General features: G+C 42.7%; 1 protein-coding gene across 1 annotated transcript in view; it reads right to left on the bottom strand.

Annotated features, from left to right (window-relative positions):
* LOC104467754 (rho GTPase-activating protein SYDE2-like) overlaps positions 1-17,986 on the bottom strand; it is a gene marked incomplete at its 5' end in the record, with an annotated part of 23,340 nt that extends 5,354 nt beyond the window's left edge. The window contains 5 exon segments of the mRNA XM_010081644.1: positions 2-154; positions 922-1,103; positions 4,830-4,956; positions 7,474-8,573; positions 17,294-17,986. Coding sequence (XP_010079946.1) covers positions 2-154; positions 922-1,103; positions 4,830-4,956; positions 7,474-8,573; positions 17,294-17,986 — 2,255 coding nt within the window.
* Between the last annotated feature and the right edge of the window lie 3,611 nt (positions 17,987-21,597).

The raw sequence follows: 21,597 nt of genomic DNA, 5'->3' as shown, positions 1-21,597 counted from the left end.
CTGTGAAGACTCTGTTGTTATGGTTGGTGGTCTCTTGCCTCTGGCTCAGTAACACGGGCCCAAAACATACAGCTAAATTCTGGCACGTCATCTTATTCACTTCGTGGTAAGAAGCCACCAGTTTCAGGTGATCCAACAGCATCTTCAGGGTAGCCTAAGTGAAGAAAATACTGCTCAGGAAACAAAACAACAGATGTAGGCGGTGTTGACATCCTAACGCACTGCTCTAGAGGGATGAAATCAAGGCTGATAGCTATGGCTTCTCTCCAAACACCCATCCATGGAACATCTGGATGAGTTTCCTCACAGTGGAAAGGGGACATCAGGGAGGGGAGAGAAGCTGCAGAAGCAGTACAGATGATCCAGACACATTAGAAAATAAAGAAACCCTCAATATGACCTCAACATCAGAACAACCCTCCAAGTAACCTCCAGGTACTGTGCAGGCTGCCCACTCACTCACTCTCCTGTGGGCTAACTGGCTTTCTACAGAGGTGAATTTGGCAGGTAACGATGCCCTGCACTATTATGCAGCACAGTGTGGGAGGCAACGGCTTTATTGCATATACCTAGGAAAGAGAAATGCATTTGCCCATACAGATCAGAGAGCTCCACAGAATTGGAGCAGGACACCACACAAGAATAATCTTTCATCTAACAACATAAAAATAGCGATCACAGTCTTTCATCCAGTTTTATAGAGACAACATAAAACGCAAACTAGAACAAATCCAGCAATGCAGACCCTCCAATTAATCACAGCATGGAATTATTTTTCAAAGATGTGGAGCATCAAAAATCCACATGGACTGTTAAGTCATGGAACAGGCATACACATTTTGACACATTTTACAGCCACTGTTAAAATGTTCCTTTATATTCTAAGTATGCAATTTACTTGAACTTGCTAACACTGCTCACCTTCTCAACATCTGGCAGGCAATCCAGAAGGGCTGCTGTGTGCTCAGAGTCACTTGGGACATTCTCACAACCGCTTGTTGTCATTTTCAAAGGGTTTTTCACCATGGCATCCAACACTGCTTCATAGAGCTGCTTGGTTATCAGGGGGGAGGGCAGCTCTCGCAGATAGTCCTTTAGGACGCCTTCACAAGAGACACAAGAACAGCTGCCTTTAACAAGCTGCAGATTCACTTCCCAGCGATTCTTGTGAGTGCTAAGGCACATCAGCTTCACCCATCTCATGAGAAAATCCTCCGTGTCACTGACAAACCTCGCACCCAGCATTGGGGCTTTGGTTTTTTTTAAAAAGAATATGTCACTTTTGTTACTGCTCCACTTAAGTGGATAGATTTTGCTTAGCAACTTACCCATATTGCTCCCTCCCCACCAGATTTTATTTCTTCCCCAGATTTTAGAGACCCATGTTCCCCGCATGCATTAGCTGGTTAAAATACTTATGAGACAAACGTGGCAGAGGCTGGTGCTGTACAACATGGTTTGCAGTATTTTCCTTCTTCCGTAAGCAAAACACTAGCAAGAGATGCTGACTTTTATCAGCACTTTAGTTTCAGCTGTGCTTTTGTTGGAGGGGGAGGCTGAAATCAGAATCAGCTTACAGTAGGAAACAGTGTGTTGTAACCAAATCAGCTTACACCGTTGAAACACTCACAACCATCTATTAATAATAATTTAGTAGGAATTCCTGTAACAGCATCCACAGTCATAGGACCGCCATCTGCCAAAGGACTTTCTCCTGTTTAGCCCTGAATAACAGGACGGTTTGGGACCCAGGAATTCCCCTTGACCTTTCTAAATCCTTTTGCTCTTTACTCAGCTAAATTAGCCCTGTAAGAAGCTGCTGTTATTTTTTTAACATGAATCTATGCTTCCCGCTGCTGCCAGCCCACTAGCACATTCCCCTTGACAAAACCACACACAACAAATTTAGACAGTGAGCAAAATTGCCATCCACTTCATTAATTCCTCATTTTTCTGACCCACTGAACTGTTAACAGTATTGCACGCTTTATGCAGAGATATGAATTCACGTGGATACAAACAGACATGAGGCAACAACACAACTACTGGTCAGTTCCGAAAACTGGCCGCGTGCTTCAGTTTGAGCCACGAGCACTCAGTTGTGTGTGAGCCTGTGCCAACTCCAACAGCATTTCTCAGTAAAGCTTTAATCATTAAATATTCATTCTTTAGCCTTTGGAGAACTGTAAAAAAAAAAAAAAAATCTCTTTAATCTTTTGGAGAAGCAGCACTACTCAAATTTCAAAAAGGGCACAAGGCGGCACTTCTCTTCAAATCAGACAAGATTTATGCTGAGGATTCATATTTTGTGGAACACATGTTTTGGCTTATAAAAGTATGAATCATGTGCATCAGCCCCAGCATTGCAAACACAGAAGTAACACATCAGCAGAAACATTCCCTCTCAACCCAGCTCCCTAAGGATCTGCCAGAGAGGTTCTGGAGCCTCTTTTATTCCTAGCACTAACCACAGTGGGTACACCTCAGGTCTGTCAGCAAAAATTGCAAGTTCCCCCTTCAGCCCAGACCACCCTGTTTACAATTAATTAGAGAGGGGGCTACATTTTGGACAGCAGAAGCTACGGGTGCAAATGCTCTGCTCCCCTCCCCACTCCCCCCAGCTCCCGCGGGACCCCTGCACGCAGTCCTTTCAACACAACACTAACACAGGCGCTAATGGCAACCACACAGCACAGCTGCAGGGGCACCAGGGGAAAAAAAAATTCTTTCAATGTAATTTATTAATTTTTTTTTTCCTTGTAAGCAAAGCAGCATGTAAGTAAACTTTTGCAATCTTTCCTTAAGACACACACCAAGGCTGTAATCTTTTCATACTTACAAGACAAATTCTGGATGCAAAAAATTATTTTTCAGGAGAGCAAACCAAAAAAGGATCAAGAGTCCAGCAGGACCTGCACGGTCACCATCACCAATAAGGCCTGGAGCAATGTATATTGAAAAATTGAGGTATACTATTTAAGTACTGCATCATAAACTTGTGATGGAAACATCAGTCAGACTGCGCCGCTGCCCTTCCAGGGCTTCGCACCAGTACTGCGCTCTCCTGCAGTTTGGACTTTAGTTTCAGCCAGGTCTGGTTGGTTCTGAGTGTACCATTTACTCAAGAAAAGCAAAATTCTTATGAAACATCACAGGTTCTTTTGTATATGGATGAGAATTAAGTTCCTATAGCGCTTCCCATGATACTCCTGAACTGTTTCTGCACACACTGTTCTATTGTAATGATTATTTGTAGCATGGGAGCACAATGCCATTTTTATTATTCCAAAACAAAATAGAAAAACCAAACCCACAAAGTCTTCCATTAGACAAAAGTTTACATCAACCAAATAGCAGTTTGCCATTTGTCTGCTTACAAGTCAATATCAGACAGTTTCTGCTCCCTGGCAGAAAGCAGAGGTGTTTTTTTTCCCTCCCTTCTGAGTTGATCTACAAAAATCAGGAAGAAAACAGGACTTCAGTAATTTTCATAGAACAATCTAATCTTAGAAATTATCACCACTTTTTTTTCAGTAGTTTATTTGTAAAGAGAAGAAAATTATCCAGTTTAAAAGATCTTTTATATGATTTACTTTAATCATACACTTCCTCTTTGTAGAGGGTGTATCCCACAAGAGTGAAACATCAACATAAGTTTCTGCTGCTGGTAACGCCAGTAGTACTTGGGAGCAGCACTGAACCCAACAGCTAAACCAGCCAAGGCAAGTCAGGTGAACTGACTAGCTGGACATTCTGAACCAAAAGGCTTATTTAACCCAGTAAATGTCACCGAGTAGCATCTTCTGATACCACTGAGTATATAAAGTGTAACAAACAAAATGTATTCCCAATACACTGAAATGAAATAAACCACCAAACAGGGTAAAACTGTCCCATATAGCTGGATGTTGGATGTCACAGAAAGGACTTTAGCACAGAAAATTTATACCCTGACTACTGTCACTGCATTTTCCATCCCTGGGTATGTAGGAAACGAATGCTCCTGCCTAATTTCCTAGAGCAATTCATTTACTCCATGATGCCTGAAATTAAATCAACTTTGGTTTACATAACAAGTATCAATAGTTATAAAACCGTTCTACTTTTAGGCAAACAAAAAAAAAACCCTCAACAGCTTGCCTCAGCTGTGCAGTGCAACACCTGCGCAAACAGTCACGCGAGGAGCCCGTGCCAAGGCAGAGGGGCTTCCTATGACCACTGGTCCTGCACCCCCAGCCCTCAACCCTTGCCTGAAGCTTGCTGCGTGACAGCAAGTAAAGGGCCACTCCAGCGACCACGGAAAAGCTGCTTATTTAATTATGTTTTAAAAGAACCATATGATGAAAGGAAGGCATTTTCCTGCAGCTCTAACTGTCCTGCACAAGGTGATGGGAAATCAGTGCCCAGCCATCGCCAACACAAAGGGAGGACAAAGGGTGGATCTGAGATGTCCCTTGGATCGATCGCACGTTACAGAGGCACCAGTACAGCACACGTCTTGCATCACAACCGCATTTTCCAAGATCTGCTCCAACACAAACCAACAGCAGAGTTTTAACCCGCTGCAGGAGCTTGGCTCCTGTCTGACGTACGCTTCCCGCTGGAACTGGCAGAGCAGTTAGGGAAAGCCTACCTGTCCGCCACATCCTCCTCCCTCCTGGTCATTTACACATCCCCAAGGTCACTGCACTCATTCTCACCTAACTTTTAGCATTTAACTAGTTAAATGACAACAGAAAACTAGTTCCGAGCCAAAATTCACCTTTTAAAAGGTACACTACAAACATGGCACAATTCTATATTAGAAGCGAAGCAAGGAAACGGGTTACCTGTTATGACATTGATGTCGGGGTACTGGCTCTCACACAGGGTCACAGCCTTGCTGTCCCTCTCGAACGCCTCCCGAAGCTCCTTCTTGACCGCTGCAGAGCCACACAGCCGGTACAGCCCTACCACCTGCAAGCAAAACAACGGCCCCACGTCAGTCGCTTTCCTGCAGAGGGGACTAACAACTGACACCGTGTGCCATCTCACCTGGGAAGGGAACAAAAACCACTGCTGGGAAGCATGTGCCAAGGATGCTCCGACAGCACAAACCCTCCACACCCAACCGGCATGTGTGGAACCAAACTCCTCACGAGACACACAGCTGGGATGGGCAAGCAGCAAGGGAGCAACGCTGGCGTTTCCCATAACAGCAAACATGCTGAGCAGTATGTTATTGACGGAACAGAGGAGTTTTAAATTGTAAACTTCTAGTGGTTTAGTTTTATGCAAACTCAGGAAACAAAGAAATACAGATGAAACATCTATTCTCTTCTTATCCTACTTATTCAGATCAGCATTATTCTTCCTAGTATAATTGTTCCATTATACAAGGTAGGACTGGAATTTCAGCAGAAAGAAATGAGGAGAAAAAGCATTCTGAGCTTTAAGTACGAAAAAATCACAGTATACCAAAATACAGTTATTAATCATTAGCAGAAAAAAAGCAGTCATACAGCTGACTACCTACTAAAAATACAAAATGCTATAAACCAATTAAAAAAACCCAGATCATTTTTCCTGTAAGATTAAGCTACACAGTAAACAAAATTTAATTGTATACCAGTAACCAAAGTTTCAAGAAAATTATGAATACTCCATTATTACACCTATAATACACTGCTGAATTACTAGTTAAATCATGTTCTTTCATGTACTTAAATTTTGCATTTAATCATTATTTACTTTTCATTTTCATCAACACCATTTATACAAAGCACTCCTATGATCTTAAGGAATGAAATCTTAAATATATTAATTTCATTTTAATTAACTTTATACACAGCTGTACTGAGCAGTAAATTGTTAGTCCAGAACCACCATGGACTCAAAAGACAAAAAACCTTAGACTTAGACCATGTGAATCTAGGTCTGCAAATACGAGTATTTCTCTGGCCCTATATTAATCCCTGTTTAAATAAATAGAAAGTTACCCAATGGAATTTGTACCCCCTCCTTCCCAAGACTGAATATGATCCAGTATTTGCCTAAGACAATTTATTTTAAACTTCTGAAGTTTTCTAATGCGACATCTGAAATTCAGGTGGAGATAACATACCACGACAGTAGTCTGCAGTCTATAAGAAAGTCAAAATGTCAGACAAGCACGTGGTTAAACCAAGAAGTTAACAGTATATTTTGCATTTTTGGTTCTCCCTGTGCAAATACACAAATCAGATTTCATGCTCAAAAGCACCAGGTACATTCAGACAATTCACATCCCAATCGCTTCATTACAAGTGTTGCCTTGATTACCCAATAACATTTGCATGACTAGGTGCTAATAAGCCCAAAATAAAATGCTGAAACCATGGGACACATACATTGGAAAGAATAAGAGTTCTCTTTTCCACTGATCTGCATGATGTTAGGAGAAGCCTTCACAATAAGGTTCACACAGTTATTATCAGTAGTGACTTTCAAAGTAACTACATAGAAGTACCATTTCTGTCTATATTTTACGAACTAGGTTATAAATATCAGAGTTAATCTTGTACCACCTGGAACTGCATCCAACCTGTCAGCAATTTGAAATAGTAACAGTGGTAGGTAGGTGTGATTACTTCTCAATTTCACCTGAGCCAGAACAGTGTAAAAGAAACTGAAGGCTCACACATGCTGTGGAACAGCTCACAAGAGTCCTCCCACCAGTTTCAAATTAAATGCCAAGGGCATTGTCCATCCTACACAGACTTCTTGTCTAGCATCCATAACTGGCAATTTGTTTCCACACCTCATTTCTCACACATATTTTTGTCCATTAGGTTACCTCAACCAATAAACTGTATTAAGATGAAGAGAAGACATGGGGCACTGCTGCTTTACAGCATTCACCTCCTGTCCAAATTCTGAAAAAAAACCTGCAGGCAGGCAAGGAGCAGTGATGTGGGGAAACAACTAGTGCAGTCCCTCAGGGTCTTCTCCTCATCTTAACGCTGTGCACAAAGTGATCCAGAGACAAGTCTCTGGCATGTTGGCTCGAGACTGCACACGTGTAAGTAAAGTTTTGTCAAAAGATCTGTCCTCATCATCAATGCCCTGGTTTTGGTTAGGAGGGAACATTATACTCATTTTTCCTGATGGAGTGATCTGTGTCTCAGGAATCAAGCTTTTTCAAGTTCTCATCTCAGCTCTGCTTTTTGAGGGTGACTCTACGTGCTGGGGGCTGCACGTTCACGTCACTATCCCTAGTCATAAAGCACAAGCGTATGTCTCCTCTGCAAAGGCCAAGTTGGAAGCACCCATTTCACACAGCCCTGTTATTCTTCCCACGTTACAATGACTAGTGTCAGGAGCAGCAAAGCAAAAAAAAAAAAAGGACATGTAAAGGTCTTTTTCATTTCCCCTTTCCCATTCACTGCTCACACTGCAAGAACTGCAATCTCAACACAGAAACATTTACAAAACAGATTAAAATATGCACAGTACCTGGCAGCCTCTCTTTTCGATCTCCAGAATGCATTTTTGCATCAAGAGTGGCACCATCAAGCCCACATTTTCTTTCTCTACAACTTTTCGGACATCTACCCCGAACATCACAGGCTCCCGATCTGCATCAAGGCCATCGATAGAGTTCTCCCACTGCTCCATGAGCGACAGCTTGACGTAAATAAGTCCCCTTGGTTCCAGTTTGACAGCCAGCTGATGCGTCTTCGTCACTCGGAAGAGAGTGGGAAGAGCCACGGTCCCATGACAACACACCCGATTTTTCCGTGGGGTGGGTTCCCAGCTGAACACCACCAGCTTTAAGTGCTGAGCGTTTTCAATTTCTATGTTGAACGTGTGGTCCATGTCGAGAAATGTTGTCCTACAGGTAAGCAGGGCTGTTCTTGCTTTGTTTACAGAGTCAACCTGTATTGCACAAAAGACATCCTTTGAGTCTATTCTTGGTGGTTTTAAGTCCTCAGCACCATAAAAGTGAATGCTCATGAGTCCAGAGATGTACTGAGAGCACTTCGGTTGATCAGAAAAGCTGTAGTGTCTGAAGGCATCGATATCTATTTCGGTTTTACCAGTGTTACTTGGAAGGCTCTCCTTTCCTTTCCCACCCTTGGTTTCATGCCCATGTTTACCTGATTTTGTTATGAGCTCGGGAGAGTCACCATCACTGAGGTAACCACCTTTGCTGAAGGATTTGGAGTTCCTTGAGCTTTTCTTTTTGTAGGTGTGTTGTGACGACACGCTGCTGTCGAGATGGGAACGGCTTATCACAATCCTGCTGGCAGCTGTGGTTGAGTTTCCAGAAGATGGCAAAGACACTGTATGGCTTGTATCCCGACAGCTGCCCTTCGGCAGGGAAGGAGGATTGTCTGAACTAGCATGGCTTGAAGTTCCCTTGACACTCAGCTTCCTGCTCAGCTCTGGCAGCTTTTTCATTTTCATCGAAAGCTTCCTCACAGTCCTGGGAGATCTAATTCTATCAGGGAAAGGCCAGTTGATTGATCCACTTTTTTTCAGAGGACTGGGACTTGGAGGAGAAACTTCTGTTGAGGGAATATCAGCCTTGTGTGCAAGTACAACTCCAGACCCTTTAGAAGAAAAGAAAGGAATAATAATTTTCAAACTGCTCAGTAACTGCAGTTTGCAGCAATGAAAAAAAATCTTGAACTAGGGGAAAACATGTTGATTTGCCGTGACTTGATAAACACCATTCATTCGGACAGCCATCATTCATTCATCAGCCAGATGCTCATGAGCATTCAGAAAGCTGTGCTTTGCTGACTTGTTCAGCCAAATTTGGCAGTTCATAGTCAGAAGCCAGATTTTCTGCTTTATGGAGATGAAAGGGCCAGAAACTATGTATAAACAAATGAGCTATCTCACCCGCTTCATTCAGCTCCATCCATTTGTGCTGTACCCCCATACAAGCAGACGTGGCTGCATTCCTGGGGCACAGGTGCAACGAAACCAGTCTTAAATGGGAAAACACTGGAATATGACAAATGCACCCTTGTCTATGAAGCAGTTAGTTATGTAGTCAACACATCAGCATTGCCCAGTCCTCTTAAGTGTAGAGGATAGACACTTCAGTGAAGAATATGGCTATATTCTTGTGCATCTCCCTCTGGTACCCACAAGAGCCCTAAATCCCTTGCATGGAGACACTGGCAGCATCTCACACCTCTTCTTCCTTTTCTCTCAGCTCCTCCTTTCTGCTGCAGGACAGAGGAGGAAGAACACAACAAGGATTCATTCCTTCCAAAAGCCGCATCCTGCATGGCCTCATTCCTGCCAGCAACTTTCCATCACTCCTGGCACAACCATCTCATAACTGGGCTTAAAGTTATACAGTTCCCAAGTGACATTCTTGTGGGAAATCACCCACCTTTCAAGGCACCAAAAAAACCCCCCAATGTAACAGCAGGCACTGATGCTAGAGAGGGTAAAAGAACACAAAAAGACTTCCTCAATTTAGCAAAGAAAGACAACTAATTACAGAACATGATCAGACATATGCCCATACTGCACACAGTCAGGAACCTGCGGTTCACCTCATGTTCGAACACTCGAGGAAATCCAAATACCAAGTTACTTTTTTTTTTTTTCTCACTGTCACCAGCATGAGGCGGTAATGACTGTAGGAAAGGCAATGAATTTGCACAAGTTAATGAAGCATGCAAGAGGGGAACTGAGGCCACAATTACAGATATTAATAAAATCACAGGAGTACTTTCACTTAGAGCCACTTTTCTACCCCTTGAGAAACCAATAGTGGTTCTTGCTAGCAATAACCACCCCATTCACTCATCATTTTGCAAATTTTAGCAGCTCCCAAGAGAGCTCTTGTAGCCTTGCCTGCGCAGGCTAGTGTACCACGGGGCCCAGAAGCACGCTAACTCTGTGTGGTGCAATTAGCCTAAGCAGCTCATGGAGACTCAGACTCCTATATCCATCTGTCATCCCCCCTTCCTAGCCAGACAGAGTCTATTTACAGCATATAAAATGAAAGAAAGAAGCGTTGTTTTCATGAGACACTCAGCAAATCATACTTTACAGTGTTTTTTTCTTAGATTTCTCACAGGCTTACTGCTTTAATTCTAAACTAATTACTTTAAGTTCAAATCACCATACAGCTAGTGATTTTTACAGGTCCCCTGTTCATCCACATTAATTTTCACCATTTAACTACAACTTACTTTTTATACTTCACATAGTTTAAACAGTTAAATCAGGTGATCTGGTCTTTGACCAAAGTGATTTGTTGTGGTTTTGGTTTTCCCCTCCCAAAAAAACCCTACAAAGACTAGTTCCAGTCTCAGTAGAAGTTTGGCTTGAATAACTTTTGCAGACAGCTGCTTAAAAGACTGTCTTTATAAAAGAAAGTTTCAGTTATGAAGAATAAAACATAGAATCTGTTTTCCAGAGCAACAGAGGAAAATTCCTTTAGCCCTGCATCTCATCGAAGCAGTTCCCTTGCAGGGGAAGGGCTATTTCTAGCACGCCTGCTGTGCTTTTCTGGCAAGCAGCTAGTTAGAAATGTGGTGTTTGATAAAAGCGGACAAAGCCTTCCCTTGTGCTACAAATCACAGCCCGGTCCCACTGGTGGGCTGGCCTGGAGCGCTCTGTAGCAATCGGTGCCATACTTCAGCCTGCTAACATTAATCTTCCCTTTCTGTCAAAGTCTCTGGCACAGGCTTGGAAAAGCAGGCCAGCAAATTAAACTTCCCCCCAGCTCATTAAAATTGAAGAGTCAATCTAACACTCTGACTTTTATGCGTCCAACTTCTGCTGTGTTCAGCACCAAACAGTTAAAATGAAATATGCGGCTGGAAGAAACTTAACAGTCGAGTATTATGCAGGATGGTATTCCCATCAGCATCGAGCCACATGCTGTTCCACTGAAGCCAGCAATGTGCTGAGGTATGCACACCATTTTAAACAGCGTACACGACACAGCTCGGAACAAGCTGCAAAGGGAGCTGTAGCCCAGTCTGGTAACGCTTCCCTTCCCACCCTACCCGCCCCATCCAGCCTCCTCACAAGGGTGCCAGAGGAACTGAGCTGCGCCTCGCTCCTTTTACCAAGTTACACGGCTGTGCTGCAACAGGCTCCTGACTGTCCCTGTCCCCACACATCCCACCTTACCTGTTAAACTTCAAAAATACCCTTACGGAAGGATGGTAGGAGGAGATGAAAGATGAGGCACCTGTTGCATGACTACCAAGGCAGCACGGGGATGTTCAGTTTGATGGGATGCAGCTGACTATATATATGTGTACATATATAATTTATCTTTTACAGTGAGCACAATCAATCACTGCAACAACATCCCCAGGGACATGATGGAGTACCCATCACTGGAAGTTTTCAAGATGGAACTGGACAGGGTGCTAGGTAACCTCACCTAGGCTTCCCTTCTCACCAAAGGGTGAACCAGGTGATCTTTTGAGGTCCTTTCCAACCTGGGCTGTTCTATGGTATACTTAACGCTTTCTGGAAGCTTCAGCAGTATGACTAAGATAGCAAAACAAAACCAAACAAAATTTTGAAGGACAATGACACACAAATCAAAGTGACTTGACATCATAACTGCTTCTGTCAGCCAGATGTTCAGCTTGACTAGTAAAGCCACCTTCCACTTTGCTCAGCGATACCGATGTGTGAAAGGATAAAGCCTTTTCACGACCAAGGAGACACAACTGGAAAGACATGAACAGCCCAGGGGAACAGAGTGCCTCTCAAACCCAGCCAGCTGTTCCTAGGGGCAATTGCTACTGTCCCCTCTGTCAAGCTGGGCAGTGGGGACAGACCGTATCCCTGCACAACGCTGCCCCAAGGCAAGAGAGGACTCAAACTACCTTAGGCACTTACTACGCAGCCCCTGCCAGACACAGGCAATGATTTAGCATAGTAAAAATACTCGTCTGACCCTGCCGAACACTGTTTACGTGTGCCTGGGCACATACATCACTGCCACGCTGACTGCGGTGTGTGCTGGAGTATTTGATTACCCTATTCTATACGTAACATTCCTCATCACTTAAGGTAGGGTTTCTGAGTTATTTTAAAGTTCATCAGAAAACCCGTAATTTTTTGGGGGGATGACAGTTGAGCTGAATGAGTAAGTCAGAAAACTATCAGTTCCTTGTTACAGCAAGCTATTGAAATATCAAATGGACACTCTGATAGCTAATGGAAAGGCTGAATTCTGACCAAATTAAAGCTGATAGGTAATCTAATTTTTCCTACCATTCTCCTGACATACTTAATAAGTACACTACGTGTAGCACTAAAAGCATCTCTCTAGAATAATTACATGAGTGTTGAAGCTCTAAGCCATTTCATTTTAAAAAGAGGAAAAAAATACAGCTTATGCTGAGGGGTCATAACTTTCAGTCTCCCTTCTGCCTAGATTCTTCAATTCTTCTTTCATTATTTTTAAAATCAACCCAAGGACTTACTGGGAAAATGTATTAAAAATGAAAAAGCAGCAAGTCAAAACAGAAAAGCCCAAATATCTCAAAATTGCTCTTGTAGCAAACAGGCAAGTAAAAAAGGGCTACTGTTTTTCTGTACTAGATACCACAAGAAATGCCAAGCTGGATGCTCAACTGACAGAAACAGGACAGCTTTACTGATGTCAGAGGCTGTGAACTCACTCAGGCTCAGGCCCATTATGCTTTCTCATCCTCAGATAGCTCCAGACTTGTCCTGATAGAAAACTTCAGAGTAGAATTGCAAATGTCATTAAGAGAAGAATTCATGCTCTATCATATTCAAGCAACTTCAATTAAGATATAAGCATCACCTCTATCCACATCAGCAACTGGGAGAAAATCCTTAAAAAAAGCTAAAAAGAACTTTTAAAAATTGGGATAGAATGGAATTATTTCTATATAACATCTTAATTATCTAAATAAATGGATGAACCTCCTCTTAACCTGTAAAAAAAGGTCTTTTTTACCCCTATAAAAATTACTATTGTGACAAATGCAGCCTCCAAGTTCCATCCCACAGTCAAGGAACGGAAAAATTATTAACAGGGTAAAAAAAAAATTCTCTAACAACTCTGTAACAGTAGTCTGCTTTCTTCAAATGCTATGCATACCGACATTAATTAAGCTGTGACAAAACCATCAACTCAGGGATCACTTTTACAGGAGCAAAAGATATAAACCAAATTTATTTAAATACTCCATTAACTAAAATGGGAAGGGATTGCCGAGTAAGCTCCCAGGGCTCAAGCATGCTGAGAGGTGAAGGGGCTGACCACTGCCTACTCGCCATTGTGGTGGCAAACCTCAGAGCATCCTTGACTGCGGTACCTTGTTAGAGAGAGGAACAAGTATGTGTAACGGCACTTTAGACCTCTGACCAGACTTAAGGAGTTCAGTATCTACAAACAAGCAGAAGTTTGTTGCAGATATTTTAAACATTTATGATTCTGCGACGCACGTAAACCACAGTCGGCTCTATTCAGACGCTGGCGTCACACCAAGACCCAAGCAGCAGCACCGCAGCCGATGCCAGGCGCTGTCTGTTTGGGCTGCTCTCACGAAGACTGCCTCCCCTCGCTGTGTCTTTCATGGCATGAAAAGCAAGCTTGCCCCTATTTCACCAGTCAGAGAATATAAACAGTTACTCAGTACAAAAGAGAAACAGAAAAAAAGGCAATAGCTATTTTAAATTAACTGCTCCCACTCCACAGCTGTGACATCCTTTTGCATCTTTCCCCAGCAGGTCTTTATGGCATTGTCACCCCATGGACCAAAGACCCATTCATGAATAAGCCCTCGACCTTCAAAAGCATATGTGCAAACTCCCCAAAAACCCACCAAGAAACTGGCTTCAGCTCTGCAGGAGAAAGTGGGAGCAGAGGGATATTTCTGCCACACACCAAACCATTTTGGCATCTTAAACATTACACAAATATTTCCCATGAATGCTTTTCTACCTCATGCAACCAAAGCTGCTTGCACTTGGAAAACAGTTATATTGCAAAGCATCTTCTATCTGGAAAAAGAATAAAAATCAAGCAAATAGTATTTGCAAGGCGTGGAAGGAAATCGGTAGACAGGATTTGCAGCCCAGTATACTCTATGTATATTGCGGGAAGCTTATTTGCAACATCCAGGCATGCAAAATATTTGCCTGCATTGGTCCCAGAAGCTGTATTTGGAAACCAGGATAGCGGTCATGGTCTAAGTGGAGAAAGAGCACTGTAGTTTTAATGTGATTTAAGCCAAGTTCCAGTTGGCGCGCATTGAGGATAAGTGGGAATAAGGTATCAATCTTCACTTCCAAGAATGCTAAAAAAAAATCTGCTTACGGTGATTCCTACCAGGGTTTTCCATCCAGACAGCTAACATACATACATTTTTAGCAGCAAAAGCACAGTCCAGATCCTAGCAACCTACAATGTGCACATCCAACCAGGATGTCTCTGAGCTACAGACACATGCGAGATGGTTCCACTGATTAGGTAAGTCTCCTGTGCACGGAAACATCAAATCAAAAACAGTCTCCAGGGTCCTTTCCACTTAAACTCTTCTCCCACAGACCTAAGAGCACGAGCTGGTGCTGTTTCTACATTACTAACTCAGAACTCTTCTTATTCTTACCTTTAGTGTACTTGTTATAAAAAAAAAAAATACATTAATTATTTTCCCAAGCTCTGCTATAGGGGCGTCTTATTTTTAATCAGTTTCCTTTTAAAAAGCCAGCATGGCTAGAATCATTCACTAAGGAATTACCCGATAAATCCTATTAACATAAATGGCATCTACTGTAGAAAGTAACCAGATTAACACCAGGAACTACTGGTGTGAATTAAGACTATGGGGCAAACTAGCACCTCTACAACTATGATCCATTTTACTGGTAATATTTACAGGAAATATCTATTCGCTGCTGTGTTTGGAAAGACTCCAATAACTGAATTCTATAATTTTTCTTAATCTTCTGTCTAATCGACTCTCAAAAAATAATTTAAAAAATAAAAAAAATCCACAACCATCTTCTCTCTACAAAGTTGGAAACCCAAATAAGGCAGCAACACTTAAAGTTTTAAGGTAAAATTGATTCCACTATCCAAAGAAGAAAACAGCAAATGACAAAATGAACAACTATATATTTTGTTGCTTTTGCAGTGCCCCACTTTTTTCTGTCTATGCTTCTCAAAATCTAACAACTGCTAACCAATATTGACATATATAAAATCATATCAGTAAGAAAGGTAAGTAGACTTCTCCTCAAAGCAGTAGTTGCTTATTTGTCAGGAGTTACTGCTTATGTACCCAGCTCTCTAAGAATAGAGACATCTATTTCATAGTAGTCGTATAATTCAAACAAGGTCCTAACACAAATGAAGTTAAAATTGGCCACATTGCCCTTCATGCAGTAATTTTGTGTGGATGAGCTGTCATTTTAAATTTGACTGAAAACAACTGTAGACACCTTAACTGGATTTAAAAGGAGAACTAAGCCACTTCTCCATAATAAAGCCAATTACTGAGCAGCAGGGATCCACTGCATCATCAATTAATCTATTCAATATGATCACTATTCAACACGTGCAAAAGGAGAGCTGCATTTAAAGTACCTTAATTAATGCATAACAAATACATCAGGGGAAATTCATAACACTTTTCTCCTGGTTTCATGAGACACTTTAAATGTGCAATTTTGCTTTCAGAAATAAATGTTTCTTCAGTATGAAAACAATCCTGACTTTCTTCTTCTTGCATAAAGGATTTAAAAAAAAAAAAAAAACCTAGTCACCTATATATGGAGAGATTAACCACCTAAATGAGGGTAAAACAGTTTGCAGGACACACTCGACTTTCCTAAATAAACCTGCTTACTGACCTCTCCAAAGTGCCTAGAGCTCCAATGATGACAAAAATCTACATAAGAACACACTGTTTCATCTATCTCGCAAGCAAATATAACCAGACTAAGTATTTAATGGAGCTATAAAGCAAGCTATTTCTAAACAAATGCCCAGTAACTTTTACACACTTTGCAACTAAAAATACACTTGTATCTGCAGCATTTCCACAAAAAGAACAAAATGTGAGCTCCCAGAAGAGAAGACTGTTTTTTCTTCCGCTGTTTACAGTAGTTGCTTAAAATGTGAGCTCCCAGAAGAGAAGACTGAGTGTTTTTTCTTCCGCTGTTTACAGCAGTTGCTTTGGTGCCTTTGAAAACAAGCCCTGTTCCCAGAAGCGATCCCGCACTGGGAGTGCAGGCACAGCAGCTCCCGGTACACGTGGATGTGGGGCGAGGAGCCCGCTGGGAAGGCCAGGCTGGGACAGGGACAACCGGGGCGGGGGACTCCTCCGGAGGGTAACACACACCCAGACTCTGCCGCTGGTGTTTCAGGTCCTCTCTGCTGAGCCGGGCAGAAATACAGGCTCTTAAATATCAGTGCAAAGAAAGTGTGAACTTTCTTCAAAGAGGGGAACCTGGAATTGCCTGTCTCCTGAACTTTATGCTGTTTCTAACTCTCAACAGGACACCAGAGTTAAGCTCAAGATAATATAAGACACATCAGTAATTAAAAATAATACCTTTTTGGAAAGGGTTGGGTTTTTTCTGTTTCTTTTGTTTGGTGTGGGTTTATTTTTGTTTGGGTTTTATTTGCGCTTTTTTTCATAGACTGGGAAAATCTTTAATAAGATGCTGAATTCACACACTAATGGAATTATGGAAATGCGACTATCAACTACTCAGCCAAAGATAACAAGGAACAAAGAGGCTGGCTTCTGAAAGGGAAAACCACTCCTCTCCAGTCTATCAGATTAGCCCTAGACAGTCAACAAGACAGCAATTACAGAAAGCGACATGATGAATAGTGTTTATATGGTCTTCCAAAAAGTCTTTATTAAAAAGTCCCAGGCAGCAAGTTGAAGAAACTTCTGCAGACATGAAGTAGCTTTGAGGCTGGAATGCAAGGCCAGGGCTAGACACCAGCTAACAGAAAACCCAGCATGTCCTCACGTTACCAGGCTTGAGCACGCTCGCCTTGTAAAACCCTTGTCTTCAGTGAGGTGGGAGCCAAAGAGCACTGAGGACACACCTGGACAAGCCATGAACAAACTGACTGAGAAACCACTGTGCAGCTCTACATTTAGTAGTCTCACAATTTGAGTCATTTTTTTTTTAAGAACTTGACATGCACTTCCACCAGAAATTTGCTCGATAAAGACAAAAGGAAGAGAAAGAGAAAAGAGAGACATAAGAAGGGTTTATTACTCCTCCGAAAGAAAGTAGAAGACATAAAACTTATGTTCCTGAACCCTCTTACCTGTTGAAGGGCACTTAAAGGCAGGATTGTCCTCCACAGAGAGCACACCAGGAGCCTTGCAGGCAAACCTCTGCCGGTGCTGCTGGACATGTTCCCCATGATGCACGGCATTGGCCTGACTCGCTTCACCGGGCTGGGCTGTCTGACTGTCCCCTGTGCTCTCCATGGAGCGTGGGGGACCCTCGTGGGGACCCATGGCCATTCCCAGGTCACCCCCAGGTGGGGGTTTGTACCGAGCTGCTGGAGAGCCCGCAGCAGCAGAGCTATTCACAGCAGAAGGGCGGACCCTCAGCAAGTCAGACTCATCATCTTCAGGGATCGGGTTGTACCATATTTCTCCTTCATCATCTGCATCATTATCCTCTCCAAATTCCACAGCAGTGCTCCTCAGTGCAGCAGGGCTCGCAGTGCTTGGCAGGGTGCTGACAGGAGCGCAGCTTCGCACTGGGTCAGGCAGCAGGATGGGAGATTTGGGTACCAGGATAACAGCCTCATGTGTCTCCTTACAGGTGTTTTCTTCTTCCAGAGGAGGAGGAGGAGGAGGAGGTCGGTGGGTGCTCTGCTGCAGCCAGCTGCGCTTCTTAGAAACGGTGATGCTGTTCGCCTGCAGCCTGTGCTCGGGGACCTCGCTGGCCAGGGGGGACCTGGGCTCCTTCCTGCTTCTGGAAGCTATGTAAACATTTTCTATTAAATCTGTTCCCAGAAAGAAAGGCAAAAAGACAGGGAAAGAAAAATTATTGGAATATAATTTTGCTTTTGACAGATGAACACATATGCTGTCATATGACATTTGCATTAGACCTCATCCAAAAGGGCAAAAGATAAGTTGACGTGATCATAAAATTAGATTTCAGCCTGTCAAAGCAGAATGTGCACATAATTAATAAAGAGTCAGGCTTGTTTGGCTGTATTTTTAACACCATGTAATTTAGATAAATGGCAGGGAGATAGCCCTGCTGAAAGGTCACGCATACTTAGACAGAAATGGCTGGGTTTTGTTCAGCTAAGTTCAGGTACAACTGGTTTGGAAAATTGCTATGTAGTATTTCTACAGTTTACTTATGCCAATGAAGAAATAGCTCCTGGTTTTAGTATACCGTAGAGCTTAAATTGCAACAAAAAGCTCCACATAGATTCACTTCTAGATTTAGATACAAAAATGAGGATATGTCTTGCACAAAAAAAACCTCCAAAAGGACTGTCCTTACCAGCTTCATCCTATAATTAAGAAAGAAGCATCCCCTGATTTGTGGGGAATAAAACGAAACACACCATCATGAAAGGAAGGAAGGAGGAAAAATAAATGTAGAAAAGTTTTAAAATACCTTATTATACACCTAAAACTTCATGCAACACCTGATCAAATTCCACTGACTGCTCCCAAAACTTGACACAATGTCTTTAAAGCAATGGCCAAACATTTAATTATGCATCCCAAAAGCCACTTGCACTCGAGCCCCTTGTCGGAGCAGGTCCCAGCAGCCTGCTCAGCAGCAGTGCCATATCCCGAGGCAGGAGCAAGCACCTCACCCCTCAGCAAGCACTGGCCCCTTCGCTAGGGCTGCAAGGAAAGCTGCAAAAGCATCCAAATGAAAAACGGGGAACAGAGGTCAGCTAACCCTCGGGCTCCTCTGTGAAGGAGCACAACCCAGGCAGGGTTTGCCCAGGCACCAAGACTGACTGGGGATAACCGGGTTCTCAAAAACCAGACAACTTGTTTTCATGCGAAGCCATCTGGAAATTCCAGGTGGGAGCAGCTATTTGATACTGCCTGAACATCATTCTCAGCAAAAAAATTATTTACACACCAATAATGGATGTTAAAATATGGACACCCCTCTGGAGGAGAAGCTCTGTAAATTCAGCTAAGTTTGCTTTAGACAGGGAGACAGGAAAAATACAGTCAGGTGAACGTCCTCCCTTTGACCCTCCTCTTAGGTTTGTACATCAACGACAGCAGAGAACCTCAATAAGATCTGAAAGACCATCATTTCATTTGTTGAAAGATTCATTATTTGTTAATTAAAAAAAAAAGCTGTATACTTGTTTAGCTCAACTGCAATATGAACACTGTGATGTGAAGAATTAACTCGGTTCAAAGAATCAACAAACTTAAAGATGCTCATTTTGAAGCCTGTGCACACGCTGATTGAAGCGCTTTGCTACACTGTGGCCCAAGTCAGTCAACGAACAGAACCTGAGCAAAACATGAAAGCAGCACTGAGGACGCAGATCTCTGGCAAAGCTTCAGTGAATCATCAGCAAGCGTATTCCTTCCCCCATCCACAGCCTGGAAATGTAAGTGTGCCATTGTAAAGATCCCCCTTCACACAATTGCACTACTATTTCAAGTGAGAACTAAGCAAAAGGACAGGGAAGTAATCTGCAGTGGGTATAGGGCTATGCCTACGGTTCCAAGAAATCACGCTGGCTCAGGGACCCCTTGGGCGGGTGTCCTCAGGCTGGTGACACGACCCCAGAGCCTCCGCTGCTGCACAGACAGACAAGGAGCGGTCCCTGCTCCAGTAACATAAATAGACGGAGCATCCGAGAGCTGTATTTCCACAAACAAAAATATCTGTTACTTCCTGCTCCACTGGAGAAGCACAGGCCCTTCCGTGCTGGGTCACAGCCTACAGCTCCCGAAACGGCGGGCTCCTAAGTACAGCGTGCCTAAATATACACCCAGTGACACATGTGGCGTCAGCCTCGGGCTGCGCTTCGGTCCCGGCGGCAGCAAACGCACGCAGCAAACTCAACTTTGTTTGCAACATCCACCTGGGCACCTCAACAACAAGCCATCTGCAGAAGCTCAACAGCGGCAGCATTCACAGTCAAGTACCTCCAGCGTGCCCCCGTAACCCCACTGCTTGCAGAGACACACTGCCTAACTCACACCCAAAACTACCACCTTCTCTGTCCCCAAATTACGCAACGTGCTGCCAGAGGACATCGATTGTAGGCGTTCACTGATTCTCACATGTCAGTGTATCACGCCGATAAGTCTTCCAACTGCAGCTCTTGCAATCGATGGCTGTATTTGCAAGCACTGCTTCCCCTTTATTCGAACTTGGCCCTGATCCTGACAGCCGTTATGCCTGTGTTTATTTTAGTAACAAACTGTTCCACACAGCAAGTATCTGCACAACCGGTGGTTCGATTTAACACAGCAAGTTTTCAACATCATTAGTTGGTACAGTAATGAGCCAAATTTAAGACAAAGCTTTCAGAGATACACAGATCAGGCACATACTTCTGGTTCTAGAGTAAAGTTTTGTTCAGAAGAGTGCAGCCTACTCTCTATTAGTACTTCACTTGAACACATTTAATATATTCTCCAAAACAGACCAGGCAACCACACGGATAGAGAATACAACAATGGTTTCTTCTCCAAAACGCTTCAATACGGTGTCTAACGGAAAAAAAAAAAAAAAAAGAAAAAAAACTCAGGTGTTCCCTTCACCTTCCACTCTATTTACAAAAAATTCACTAAATCACTATTTAAAGTTAAAAATATTCTGTTAGCAACAGATGTATGCTCAGAAACCAGAGCTTCGATGTTTCACTTCAACTGAAGTCAAAATTTATATTCTGCCTACTACAAAGGCATATAAAATTTTTCAACACGGTGCTGTGCGCTGCTTTTCAGATTGTAATGAAGAGGAGAACAGTTTTTTCCAGCCCCTCCACATATGGATCAAAACAATTCATAGTTCTGGTTGTAACAGCAGCTATTTAAACACATTTTCTTTCACTAAGCTTCTTAGTAAAACTATAAAATATAGCAATTATGTATTTGAATGGAACAACAGCAAGACTAAATATTGGTTTGTAAGCTTTAAGTGCACCATTTAAAGAAAACAAGCAGCAAACAAAAGCCAAAGAATGACAAACAGCCATCTGATAAGAAAATGTGCAGGGCTTCACACAAAGTAATGCTCTAAACTCAAGAACCTCTTATTTTAATGAGGAATTTTTATTGCCAAGAAGAGAGGCAGTTACAGATGTGAGGATGCTACCGTTGACGATTGATTCAAGACCTAAATTTAGATTTGCTCAAGTGCCTGAACTCTGTTCGCAATAAATCTGAAGGTTATACAAGACCTGGAAAAAAGAAAAAAACTTTTCCAAACGTGAGTAAATAACTGATTTAATTTCCCTGCACACTGGCAGATCCATCCAAAACCCTATCGGGTTCAGGGCTCTGTTTTTGTTTCCTTACAGTTTATATAAGCTGGCCCTGACCAATAGAAATAAAGTTAGCTTTAAACACGGACGATGGGCTTGAAACACTCCCTTAAGGC

The sequence above is a fragment of the Pterocles gutturalis genome, unplaced genomic scaffold (assembly GCF_000699245.1).
Source record: "Pterocles gutturalis isolate BGI_N339 unplaced genomic scaffold, ASM69924v1 scaffold39124, whole genome shotgun sequence".
NCBI classification, from domain to species: Eukaryota; Metazoa; Chordata; class Aves; order Pterocliformes; family Pteroclidae; genus Pterocles; species Pterocles gutturalis.
This window is presented reverse-complemented; position numbering and strand designations above follow the sequence as displayed.